This window comes from Podarcis melisellensis, assembly GCF_964234715.1.
Source record: "Podarcis melisellensis genome assembly, chromosome: 18".
NCBI lineage: Eukaryota > Metazoa > Chordata > Lepidosauria > Squamata > Lacertidae > Podarcis > Podarcis melisellensis.
The window spans coordinates 3,277,125-3,289,628 of NC_138536.1; the positions used below are offsets into that span (position 1 = coordinate 3,277,125).

The 12,504-nt window shown below is 48.6% G+C and overlaps 2 protein-coding genes across 2 annotated transcripts in view; one reads left to right on the forward strand and one right to left on the reverse strand.

Moving 5' to 3' along the window:
* The window catches only part of APC2 (APC regulator of WNT signaling pathway 2), a 56,193-nt gene extending 46,409 nt beyond the window's left edge, over positions 1–9,784 (reverse strand). The window contains exon 1 of the mRNA XM_081895333.1: positions 9,582–9,784. Within this exon, the coding sequence (XP_081751459.1) occupies positions 9,582–9,635 (54 nt within the window). The 5' untranslated portion in view covers positions 9,636–9,784. The remainder of the gene's footprint in view (positions 1–9,581) is intronic.
* Positions 1–12,504, forward strand: part of GAMT (guanidinoacetate N-methyltransferase) — a 230,483-nt gene that overhangs the window by 129,637 nt on the left and 88,342 nt on the right. The window lies entirely within an intron of this gene.

Sequence of the window (12,504 nt, forward strand, 5' to 3'; positions counted from 1 at the left end):
CTGCCATGATCATGGAGCCCAAGAAAGTAAAATCTCCCACTGCCTCCATTTCTTCCCCTTCTATTTGCCAGGAGGTGATGGGACCAGTGGTTTAAAAATCCATCCCATCTTCCCAGGGAACTTTGGGAACAGGGATCTCCCAAATGCTCTCAGCACTCAGACCAAACTACAGTTCCCATGATGAATTGAGGGGGTAGCCTTGGCTGTTCAAAGTGGGCAAGACCACTTTAAATTTATAGGGAGCTCTGTCCAGGGTGCTGAAAGAATTCTAGCTCATCCCCCTTGAACTCTGCAGATTTTGAAAGACTTGCGAAAAGTCGCCCAAATGGAAATTCTCCCTGCCCTGTTTTTATGGACCCAGGTAAACCCTCTGTTGTTGCTTTTTAACTATATATTTATAGGCTGCCAACACAGCTGTTGCAATCGGTGGGTCCCTGTCCAATGTAGGCCCATTGAAAGACCTGGGTCTACTCTGAATCCAATCCAGTAGGAGACTACGTGTGGTCTTCGCAAAGGGGTTGGTGACTTTAATTTGCCTACAGCTTAAAATAACTGAAGTGGGGAGGGTGGGTGATCTGAGAGAGATCTCTGGGATCTAGAGTTTCCCTGGCACTCGGAGGAGGTGTGAATGGTTGGTTGACAGCTGCCTTGAGCCAAAACCTTTCCCCAGGAGCGTTTATGACATTAATACATAATGAATAGTCAGTCTTAAAATAGACTTGACCTCCAATGACTATCTCGGTTTTCTACATTTTTCTTTTAGAGGGTTGGAACCTCGCACACACACTAAAAAGAAGGAAATTTTACTTTTCTTCTTCTTTGGCGATCCCTCGTAACCGAGTAAGATTGTCTTCCATGAACACGGTTTTAACAGTGAGTCTGTAAGTGGCTGTGGAAGCCAATTCTGGATCCACACATCCTTCCACAATGGGGACATAGGTTTCCGGGTAGGAGTTGATCACGGTGTGGATTTGCCAAGCATGTCTTCCTCTTAGCACATTTCTCCCTTGCGTCCTGAGTTCGAGTGTCTTCAAAGCCTAAGACGCCTTTGGTAAAGGCTGTTCTCCAACTGGAGCACTCGCAGGCCAGTGTTTCCCAGTTGTTGGTGTTTATACTACATTTTTTAAAAGATTTGCCTTGAGAGAGTCTTTGAACCTCTTTTGTTGACCGCCAGCAGTGGAAGACAGGATTGCCTGGCGTGCTCTGGTCCAGGGGGTCACAAAGAGTCGGACACAACTAAACGACTAAACAACAACTACAAAACAAGCTATAGCTTAGGACCCCCCAAAAAATTAAAGGGAAAAAACCCCTGGATGTACATTTCTGCTAGTGGGACAGCTGTCCCCCGTTTTTCGGGCAGCTGGTTCTGTCTCCCTAAGTTCATAAATCGACATTTGTCCCTGTCAGAATTCATTTGGTTCGCTTTGGCCCAGTTCTCCCATAAAGATAAAAACACAAATAAAATAAAACCTACACCCAGCAATGGCGTTTTGTGTTGTGTAGGCTCCTTTAATGCTTGCCTGCTCCCTAAAATATCACCGGTTTGCTCCTTTCTATATACAGGCTTTTATTTTATTTGTTTTTTATCTTCTATTTTGGAAATGTACATCCTCCTTCAGAGGACGAGATGGTGGGACAGTGTTCTCGAAGAGACCAGCATGAGTCTGACCAAACTGCGGGAGGCAGTGGAAGACAGGAGGGCCTGGCGTGCTCTGGTCCAGGGGGTCACAAAGAGGCGGACACGATTAAACGACTAAACAACAACAGTACTTGACAAGAGCTGTAAGCTCAGGGGCTGGTTAGCTGCCTTGCATGCACAAGATCCCAGGATGAATCGACTCAAAAAGGGACCGAGTGATGGGATCGTCCCGTCTCTGACCCAGAAGAATCAAAAGGTCTGACTTCTGCGTACAAGGCTGATTCTTGCATGCCAAAACTCTGGCGAAGAATTAGAGGATTTGGGTTGGAGTGGCATTGTGCTATTGTCGTTGTTGTCATTAATTATTAATTATTATTATTATTATTATTATTATTATTATTATTATTATTATTATTACCATTGTAATATGATGATGATTTATACCCTTCCCATATGGTTGGGTTTCTCCAGCCACTCTGGGCAGCTCCCAACAAGATATTAAAAACACAACAAAACATCAAGCATTAAAAGCTTTCATTTGGCAAATCCTACATAAGAGTAAAATAAAATCAGGGTTAAGGGGGTAGAGGGGCCGTGGCCCTTCTCTCCAAGTGCAGGCAAGATTCCAGTCCTCATTGTTCTCAGCCTAAAAAAAGGAATTGTGGAGAGGTCATCCCCTAATAATAATAATAATTAATTATTTTTACCCCACCCATCTGGCTGGGTTTCCCCAGCCACTCCGGGCAGCTCCCAACTAAACATTAAAAACAGAATAAAACTTCAAACATTAAAGACTTTCCTAAACAGGGCTGCCTTGGGATGTCTTCTAAAAGTCAGATAGTTGTTTATCTCCTTGACATCTGATGGGAGGGCGTACCACAGGGCGGGTGCCACCACCGAGAAGGCCCTCTGCCTGGTTCCCTGCAACCTCACTTCTCACACAGAGGGAACTGCCAGAAGACCCTCAGGAGATGGACCCCGGTGTCCGGGTTGGAGACGCTCTTTCAGGTATACTGGGCCAAAGCCATTTAGGGCTTTCAAGGTCAGCACCAACACTTTGAATTGTTCTTGAAAGCGTACTGCAAAAGCATCCAGGTTTTGAGATTCAAAAGGATCAAGAGAGACATCTCGCTTGCCACCCCCCTTCTCCTCCCCCAACCATTAAATAAATAAATTGATAGGGGCATTTGTGCCTTACGTCTCCCTGCCAAAATACAGAATTTGGAATTAAATTTGTGGCTGGGGAGGAGATCGAGTGAACATATTAAGCTACAATCTCAGGGGTCTTAGTTATCAACCCAGATGTTCTGGAGAGATTAACAGCCTGGAAGGAGATCCCATCTGTCACCCCCGGGCCAAGCGAGCGTCGCATATCTAACGTGTCATATTAGATGAAAGAGAAAAACACTGGGAGAGTTAAAAGAAGAAAATCACGAGCGTTAAAATGAAATTATAGAACAGGAGGGGAGGAAGCGTATATTAAACAGAAGGGCATTCAAACAGCACACAAAGAAAAAAGGTTATCCGACTCAGAGTAGACCTATCGAAATTGACCTAAGCCTGCCCATTAATTTAAATGGATCTCGGACTGACGTTAGACACTATCGATTGGTTTGCTTTTAGAAAACCGTAATTTGCTTCTAGATTATTGCTTTCCTCATTAAAGGACCCTGGGATCTGTCATTTGGTAAGGGTGCCGGGAATTGTAGCTCGTGAGCGGGGGAACTACAATTCCCAGGATTGTGGGATTTTTTTTTTATTGCTTAAAAAAAAAAGTTAAATGGAAACATTGCATTTCTCGGTGTTAAAGCAATAGTTTGTTAAGCAATGCCTTAACGTCGATCAACATAATCAAATATTTAGGGATGTGGGGGGTTATTTAAAGCCCCCACAAAATAAACATATATTGATGGAATGTTTAATTTCTATACTGGCTCAATATTTCTTGGAAATATGCAGAAAACTGAAGCACACATATACACCCCCAGAGAGAAAGAGAGAGAGAGAGGGAGGGAGGGACGGACGGACGGACGGAGGGACAGAGGGAAAGAGAAAGAGAAGAGAGAGAGAGAGAGAGAGAGAGAGAGAGAGAGAGAGAGAGAGAGAGAGGAAGGAAGGAAGGAAGGAAGGAAGGAAGGAAGGAAGGAAGGAAGGAAGGAAGGAAGGAAGGAAGGAAGGAGAGAGGAAGGAAGGAAGGAAGGAAGGAAGGAAGGAAGGAAGGAAGGAAGGAAGGAAGGAAGGAAGGAGAGGGGGGAGGGAGGGAGGGAGGGAGGGAGGGAGGGAGGGAGGGAGGGAGGAAGGAAGGAAGGAAGGAAGGAAGGAAGGAAGGAAGGAGAGAGGGGGGGAGGAAGGAAGGAAGGAAGGAAGGAAGGAAGGAAGGGAGAGAGAGGGGGGAGGAAGGAAGATCCACCAAGGCTAAACCTAGCTAGTGCTGTTACGGTTAGTCATAGTCTTTCATTTCAAGGGATCTACTCTGAGTCCAGAGGGAGGGACCAGATCCAATGGCTTCAAGTGACAAAAAAAAGGAGTTTCCAACGAAACATTAGGAAAGAACTTTCTGAGGCAAAGGGCCATTGAGCAGTAGACGGGACTCAGAAAGGAACAGAGTGTCCTTTACTGGAAGATTCCAAACAGAATTTGGACGGCCAATTCTCACGGAGTCTTTAGCAGTGATTGCTGTACTGAAGGGCGTTAGGCTGGATGGCCTTTGGGGGTCCCTCATTCCATGATTCTGCGAAAGTTGGACATGGGAGCCCCAAAGAAAAAGGAAGAACATCAAAACGAAAGAACTAAGTTAGTGAAATACAAAGAAACGAAGAGCAGGAATCATTAAGATGAAAGGAAAGAGAGAGGGGGAGCAAGAAGGAGAGAGAAAAAATATGCTAAAGGAATTAAATCTGGATCTATTCTGGATTTATTCAGCTGCTATATCGTATTATTATTATTATTATTATTGTTGGTTTTGGATTGTTGGAAGCTGTCCTGTTTTTGTTTTTGTTTTAACAGGAGAGGAAATAACTTTTAAAAGAAAAATAAGAAGCATGCATCTATATAATAAATAAAATAATAATAATAATAATAATAATAATAATAATAATAATAATAATAATAATAATAATTTATTGTTTGTACCCCGCCCATCTGGCTGGGTTTACCCAGCCACTCTGGGCGGCTTCCACAGAAACCAAAAATCTAGAGGGGATCTTGTGGGAAAGGAGGAAGGGAATTAAAATGCAAAAAAGGGAGAGGGAATTTAAATGAGAGGGGAAGGAAAAAAGAAGGGAGAGGAGGAAGAAAACTGAGCAAGAATTGGAAAGGGAAAGGGCCTGAAAATGGAAAAAAACACACGCTTTAGTGGCTGAATCTTTTAGGGCCTGGATATGTTCCAGGGGAAGGAGAGAGGGGCTAATCTCTCCCCCACACACCCCTACACTCACACCCTGCAAACCCCCCAGGGGGGTTAAACAAACAGGCTGTTGTTACCAGTTCCTGCTAATTGAAATTTCAGTCAAGATCCAGGGCGCAGGAGGAGATTAAAGGAGGGGAGGCGAGAAAGAGGAAACCCAACTCTGGCAAACAAAGCGGCCCCATGGGGGGAGAGGGGGGAATTCCAAGCCCCCAGAAGCGGCCCCCTCCTCCCTCTCATGTCCTGCTAAGAGGAAACATATCCCAGTTTGACAACTGGGAGGCAAGGTCAATGCAATTGCTGGATAGCAGCAGAGAAATCAATATATCATCTCACCCAGACAAGACATGCAAACACGTTGATGCAGGAGATGGGAGGATGCTCCCCCCCCCATCACACACACAGAGGATGGGGTCACCATGGCAACCAGGCCTTACTGGTACCCAGCTTTGCCTAGAGCTCCCCTCCAGAGGAGGAAGGCAGGAGGCAGACAGCCTGCTAGAGGATGGGGACGGAGAGAAGGTCATGGAAAGGTTGGTGGGAGAAGTAAAACAGACCCCCCCCAAAAAAAACCTATTAAAGAAACAATTCTGGGAAGGAAGGGGGAAGGTAAAGGGGGTCCCGGCTGTTGTTATTTAGTTGTGTCCGCCTCTTCGTGACCCCCCTGGACCAGAGCACGCCAGGCACCCCTGTCTTCCCGCAGTTTGGTCAAACTCATGTTTGTGGCTTCGAGAACATTGTCCCACCATCTCGTCTCCTCCAGCACCAGAATTCAAAAGCATCCATTCTTTGGCGATCAGCCTTCTTGATGGTCCAGCTCTCACTTCCATACATGGAAAGGACTGGCCTTTGTTAAATAGCCTGCGAGAAACCTTTCTGAACAATTGCTCTGATTGAAGACAGCAGATTCAGGAAGGGTTCTGAATAATAATAATAATAATAATAATTAATAATAATGAATTTTTATTTGTACCCCGCCCTCCCCAGCTGGAGCCGGGCTCAGGGCGGCTAACATCATAACAGACTGCCTTATTCCCTACCTAGCTCTGCACGGACTGGCAGCAGTGCTCCAGAGTTGCAGTACGGAGACATTTTCTGCATCCTAAACATCAAAGGATTTGGAATGCAAGTGTAAAGTCAAAAAAGGGTTTGCTTTCAGAGAGCTGACCTCCTTCTGAGTAGCCCATCCCCTATGTTGCTTCGGGCGGATCTCAGATATAGGGAGCAGGTCTGGAAGGCGAGATACCCAAAGCCCTCAATCGCTCATCCAGATATGCGACAGGCCGCCTCTTCTCTTGAGGTGGAGATTCTTCTGTGTCCGCCTCTCCAGGATAACACAGTACAGTGGTACCTCGGGTTACAGATGCTTCAGGTTACAGACTCCGCTAACCCAGAAATAGTACCTCGGGTTAAGAGCTGAGAACAGAAATCGTGCTCTGGCGTCGCGGTAGCAGCAGGAGGCCCCATTAGCTAAAGTGGTGCTTCAGGTTAAGAACAGCTTCAGGTTAAGAACGGACCTCTGGAATGAATGAATTAATTAATTACTTAACCCAAGATTCAACAGAGCACTCTATCCCCAGTGGAGACGGATGGGAAGGAACCAGGGACTCATACAGAGAGGCAGCCGAGAGGCTGGTGAGGAGGAGAGATGGATTTGCAGTGCAAGAGTCCCTTGTATGTGGTTAGGACAGAGGGACTTGCGCAGAGAGCCACCTCTGTACACAGAGGCCGACCAGAGTGCAGCAGGGACTCATGCAGAGAGGCAGCGGCCGCCCTCCTTTAGCACTTGAGGTGCGTACATTAATCCCTTCCCCGCTGAGAGACACACACACTTTTTATAATTTAAAAAACAAAAACCCAGAAGGCTAATCGCCGCTGAATGGATGCTTTTGAATTCTGGTGCTGGAGGAGACTCTTGAGAGTCCCATGGACTGCAAGAAGATCAAACCTCTCCATTCTGAAGGAAATCAGCCCTGAGTGCTCACTGGAAGGACAGATCCTGAAGTTGAGGCTCCAAGACTTTGGCCACCTCAGGAGAAGAGAAGACTCCCTGGGAAAGACCCTGATGCTGGGAAAGATGGAGGGCACAAGGAGAAGGGGACGACGGAGGACGAGATGGTGGGACAGTGTTCTCGAAGCTACCAGCATGAGTTTGACCAAACTGCGGGAGGCAGTGGAAGACAGGAGTGCCTGGCATGCTCTGGTCCAGGGGGTCACAAAGAGGTGGACATGACTAAACGACTAAACAAGAACAACAACAACAAGTCCTTTCCAAAGTTTCTGGAAAAAGCAAACACCAGCTTCTCTTTCAACCCCACCCTAAAATAACAAATAAATCCCACCCCTTTCCTAACCCCTCGAAGTTCACGTGAGCACAAATCTGGCCCAGTGCCCCTGCAGGTAACTCTAACCTTGGGACAAAGACTAAACTGGCAACCTCCTGGCCTGCGATCAGCTTAGAAACCAGTGAGATTGCTGTAGGATCTACCGTATTTTCCGCTCTATAAGACGCACCAGACCACAAGACACACCTAGTTTTTGGAGGAAGGAAAACAAGAAAAAAATATTCTGAATCCCAGAAGCCAGAACAGCAAGAGGGATCGCTGCGCAGTGAAAGCAGAAATCCCTCTTGCTGTTCTGGCTTCTGGGATAGCTGCGCAGCCTGCATTCGCTCCATAAGATGCACACACATTCCCCCTTACTTTTTAGGAGGGGAAAAGGGAGTCTTATAGAGCAAAAAATATGTTGGGGTGGTGGAAAGGAACGGGAGACAAACCAGTTTGCTTTGGGGATGGAAACAGATCGTCGTTCCGAACCGAGGACTCAAGAGATTGACCTAAGAGTCGGTAAGTGCTGAGTTCGAATCTTGTCTCTGTCTGGAACTCACAATGGATGGGTTGTGGCAGGTCTTTGTCTCTCTCTTCCCACCAAAATATATGGATGATAATAATACTGGACCTGACAGGGGTGGTGGTTAATACTAATACTAATTTTATTTATACCCCACCCACATGGCTGGGGTTTCCCTAGCCAATCTTGGCAACTTCCAGCACATATAAAAACATCATATAGGATGGTTTAAGGATTGTTTCTTTATATCTACTAAATGTAAATGTAAAGAGGCTTTAGCTAAGTGGCAGAGCATCCATGGCAGGTTCCACAATTGGCACACACACACACCCCGCCTGAAACCTTAGAGAGCTGTTGCCAGTCAGTGTGGGGAATATTGAGCTAAATGGAGTCACGGTCTAAGGCAGCATTCTGTTCATTTCGGCCTTGTAGTTCAAAGCGATGAGGACTAGAATCTTGCTTTATTTTTAAGGCAAGGTCCATGGCATGCAGACGATCCCCCTTGCCTGTAACCCCCGGACAGCTGCTGCCAGTCCGTGCGGACAGCATTGAGATAGGTGGAACCACGGGGGTACCGACTCCGTATAAGGCAATTGATGCAATCAAAAGAGCACACATTGTTTTGTTATTGTGCATCAAACATCCCCGGCTCTGAGCCTTACAACATGCAAAGTCATTTCAACAGCGAAATGGAGCCTCCTGGGCGAGGGCAGTCTACCGCAAAAACGCCAGGGATGCAAACCAGGGGCGTTCCTTCTTTGTTGACTACATCGGTTTTTCCAGAGGGCATGTGTCCAACCACTTTTGGACACAGAACGCTCTATTAGATGGGCTGGTTTTTTGGGACGGATCCAGCAAACCCATTCCGAACACTCGGTTGTTTTTTTCTTTCTTCCAGGGCGTTGGTGTCATTTGGCTAAACTCGGAGACGTTCTTTTTCGGCCTCTCTCCCTTTGCCTTCCCTATGGACATCAGCCAACCGGCCAAGCCTTTTGGAAAGGGGCGGGGGGGGGGGAAATGGCGCTCCATTTTGGACCAGCATCAAATCTACACACAGAGAGACACACACACACTGCCTCTCACATCCCCAAATGCCTGCCAACACACCTTTGTCTGGAGTTGTCATCACTAGGCAACAAAAATGCAGAAAACAGGTCCCCGTCCTTTTTGCAAGGAGGGGGGGTGTTTGTGTGTCTGTAATCACGACAGCGAGATGGATGGATAAACAGACAGCAAGACAGATAGCCAGCCAGCCAAACGATTTACCACCAAAGGAGGTTGCAACAACCACTGGCCATCGTTTAAAACACACACGTCAGTGTAGCACAACCGAAATGAGATTGTGACTCCGGGGGACACCGCCACAGCGTGAACAAACCCAGGCTCAAAACCGCAATCTGGACCTTGCAAAATTAAAACCCGTCCCTGCCACCCTCCACAGCTTGCACCCTGCATTTGCAGCTCCCGGTTCCCCCCAAGGGCTGGTACCTGGCTTTATAAACCCGTAAGCTGAGAGGGCCAGCGGTTGCATTAGAAAAAACAACACACAAACACAAACAGATTGAAGCTTTTTTGTTTGCCGTCGACGGCTATCGTTTGAGAGCAGGAGAGAAAGCATATTGGAAAAGGCAGGTGCATCTCTTTAAGAAGAAAGGCAGCGAAAGGAAAAAGATGAAGGGGACTTACCTCATCACCAAAGAAGGTTGAATGGAGTAATGACAGGACCCAGAGCAAGCCCATGTAGGTCTCTGCATTCTCTGCCACCCTTTGGCTGGTTCTCCCCTCCCTCTCTGGTGGATGCAGATGGGCTTGGCTGACTCGCTCTGGCAAGGACGGAGGCGGCAGCGCTCTCCAGCGAGCGCTAGGGGGCGGTGCAGAGTCAGTCCACTGGGTTGCTAGGGGGGGAAATGTAGCTGAGAGAATATTGCAGAAGGAGGAGGAGGAGGCGGAGGAGAAGGTGGCTGCAAGGCACTCTGCAAATTTTATTTTTATTTTCCAAATCATACCTGTCCTTTGTTTTGTTGTTGTTTAGTCGTTTAGTCGTGTCTGCCTCTTCGTGACCCCCTGGACCAGAGCACGCCAGGCCCTCCTGTCTTCCACTGCCTCCCGCAGTCTGGTCAAACTCATGCCGGTAGCTTCGAGAACACTGTCCCACCATCTCGTCCTCCGTTGTCCCCTTCTCCTTGTGCCCTCCATCTTTCCCAACATCAGGGTCTTTTCCAGGGAGTCTTCTCTTCTCCTGAGGTGGCCAAAGTCTTGGAGCCTCAGCTTCAGGATCTGTCCTTCCAGTGAGCACTCAGGGCTGATTTCCTTCAGAATGGATTGATCATCCGAACTGAATTCACCCATTCCCGTCCATTTTAGTTCACTGATGCCCAGGATGTCAATATTTATTCTTGCCATCTCATTTTTGACCACCTCCAACTTACCCAGGTTCATGGTTCTTACATTCCAGGTTCCTATGCAATATTTTTCTTTACAGCATTGGACTTTCCTTTCGCTTCCAGGCATATCTGCAACTGAGCGTCCTTTCGGCTTTGGCCCAGCCGCTTCATCAGCTCTGAATCTACTTGTCCTTGTCCTCCGCTTTTCCTCAGTAGCATGTTGGACGCCTTCCGACCTGAGGGGCTCATCTTCCAGCGTCATAACTTTTGTATGCCTGTTGTCTTTGTCCATGGAGTTTTCTTGGCAGGGATACTGGAGTGGCTTGCCGGTTCCTCCTCCTTGGCAGGGATACTGGAGTGGCTTGCCGGTTCCTCCTCCAGGTGGATCCCATTTGGTCAAAACTCTCCACTATGACCTGTTCATCTTGGGTGCCCTGAACGGCATAGTTCATAGGTTCTCTGAGTTATCCAAGCCCCTTCGCCACGGCAAGGCAGGGATCCATGAAGGGGTCATACCCGCCCAGCTGTGCCAAAAGCATCACCAGGTGTGCCTGGAAATGTCCCTTCCCTGAAAACTCTGGAAAAGGGCCGGCAGTCAGCATAGACCAGTGGCTTTTAACCCACCCTGGGGTGCCCAGAAGGATGGTCAACACTGGCCTCTGTCCCTCTTTCCTTCGCTCCCTCCTCTGTTGCCCTCTGGCGTCTCTGCCTCCGCAAGGCTTGCGAGGTTGTTTCTTGAAGCAGCCCTGGCTGCAAGCTCCGTGGGTAAATGGTGCCTCTGGGGCTGGGCGGGGGTGCTTGCCAGGCCCCTATGGGGCAGTGTGAAGAGGTGCCTCTCTTTGGGGCAGCTCAGAGAGCAAAGGAGGCAGTTGTGGCTGCCCAGAGGTCTCCCAAGGAGAGAGGAGGATGTTTGAAAGAGGGTGAGGGGCTGTCGGCTCTGCAGGCGAGAGGTGGCAGAAATGGGCACCCTAGCGCCACAGGGGTGCCCTGTGTTTCTCTTGCACTCAGATCCTGCTGGGGGGGGATGCTTTCCTTGGGGGCAACTGGCCAGACACGGTGAGGATGCTAGAATGGAGACCCCCCCCCATTTGGGATCGGCCTTACCCTTTATTTGCCCAACCAACCTTTGAAAAGTCTGCGAAACTGCTGCTGCCACCACAAAATGCCTGCTCCACATTTCTAAGGACTCGAATCTTTTGTGTAGCGGTAGTCCAACTTTGGAACTCCCTGCCACTTGACACCCAGCCTTTGCGGCGCTCTTTTCAGTGCCTGCTACGAACATTTTTGGGTTTAGACAGGCCTCCCCAGATGCTCAGGAAATCGGTGTCATGGTCCGGTCTACAGGCGATCGAAGTCCCGGCTGAGGACATCGGGACCAGGGGCAAGATGGCGGGGTGGGAGCAGGAATGGGAGTCACAAAGTCAGGGGTCTGAGGGTTGAAAAGCAAGGAGTCACGAAGTCAGGTGTCTGAGGATCAAGAAGCAAGGAGTCACGAAGTCAAGGGTCCGAGGGTCGAGAAGCAAGGAGTCACAAAGTCAAGGGTCCAAGGGTCGGGAAGCAGGGAGTCACGAAGTCAAGGGTCCGAGAGTGAAGAAGCAGGGAGTCACAAAGTCAAGGGTCCGAGGATCAAGAAGCAAGGAGTCACGAAGTCAGGGGTCCGAGGGTTGAGAAGCAAGGAGTCACGAGGTCAGGGATCCGATGGTTGAGAAGCAAGGAGTCACAAAGCCAAGGGTCCGAGGGTTGAGAAGCAAGGAGTCACAAAGCCAAGGGTCTGAGGGTCGAGAAGCAAGGAGTCAAGGAGTCGAGGATCAGGAAGCATGGAGCCAAACACAGCAAGGCAGGAAACGTGTTGCTGTGGCAAAGAGCCGAAGGGAAATGCTGACCTTATATCCCTTCCCAGCTCTTGCCACCAGGTGCTGTGAGTTACCAATCAGCCTCACCTGTGCGGCTGCACCTTGCCTCTTCAGAACAAATTTAGGAAGGCCCCAGTCCTGCAAAGTCCTACTGGTCCCAGGGCCTAGCTCCTGCACGCTCTCCTGACAGTTGGTGCGAGTTTTAACCTGCTTTCAGCCCACACTTATGAGGGACTCGGGTGGCGCTGTGGGTTTGAATCCCCACAACGACGGGGTGAGCTCCCGTTGCTCGGTCCCTGCTCCTGCCAACCTAGCAGTTCAAAAGCACGTCAAAATGCAAGTAGATAAATAGGTACCGCTCCAGCGGGAAGG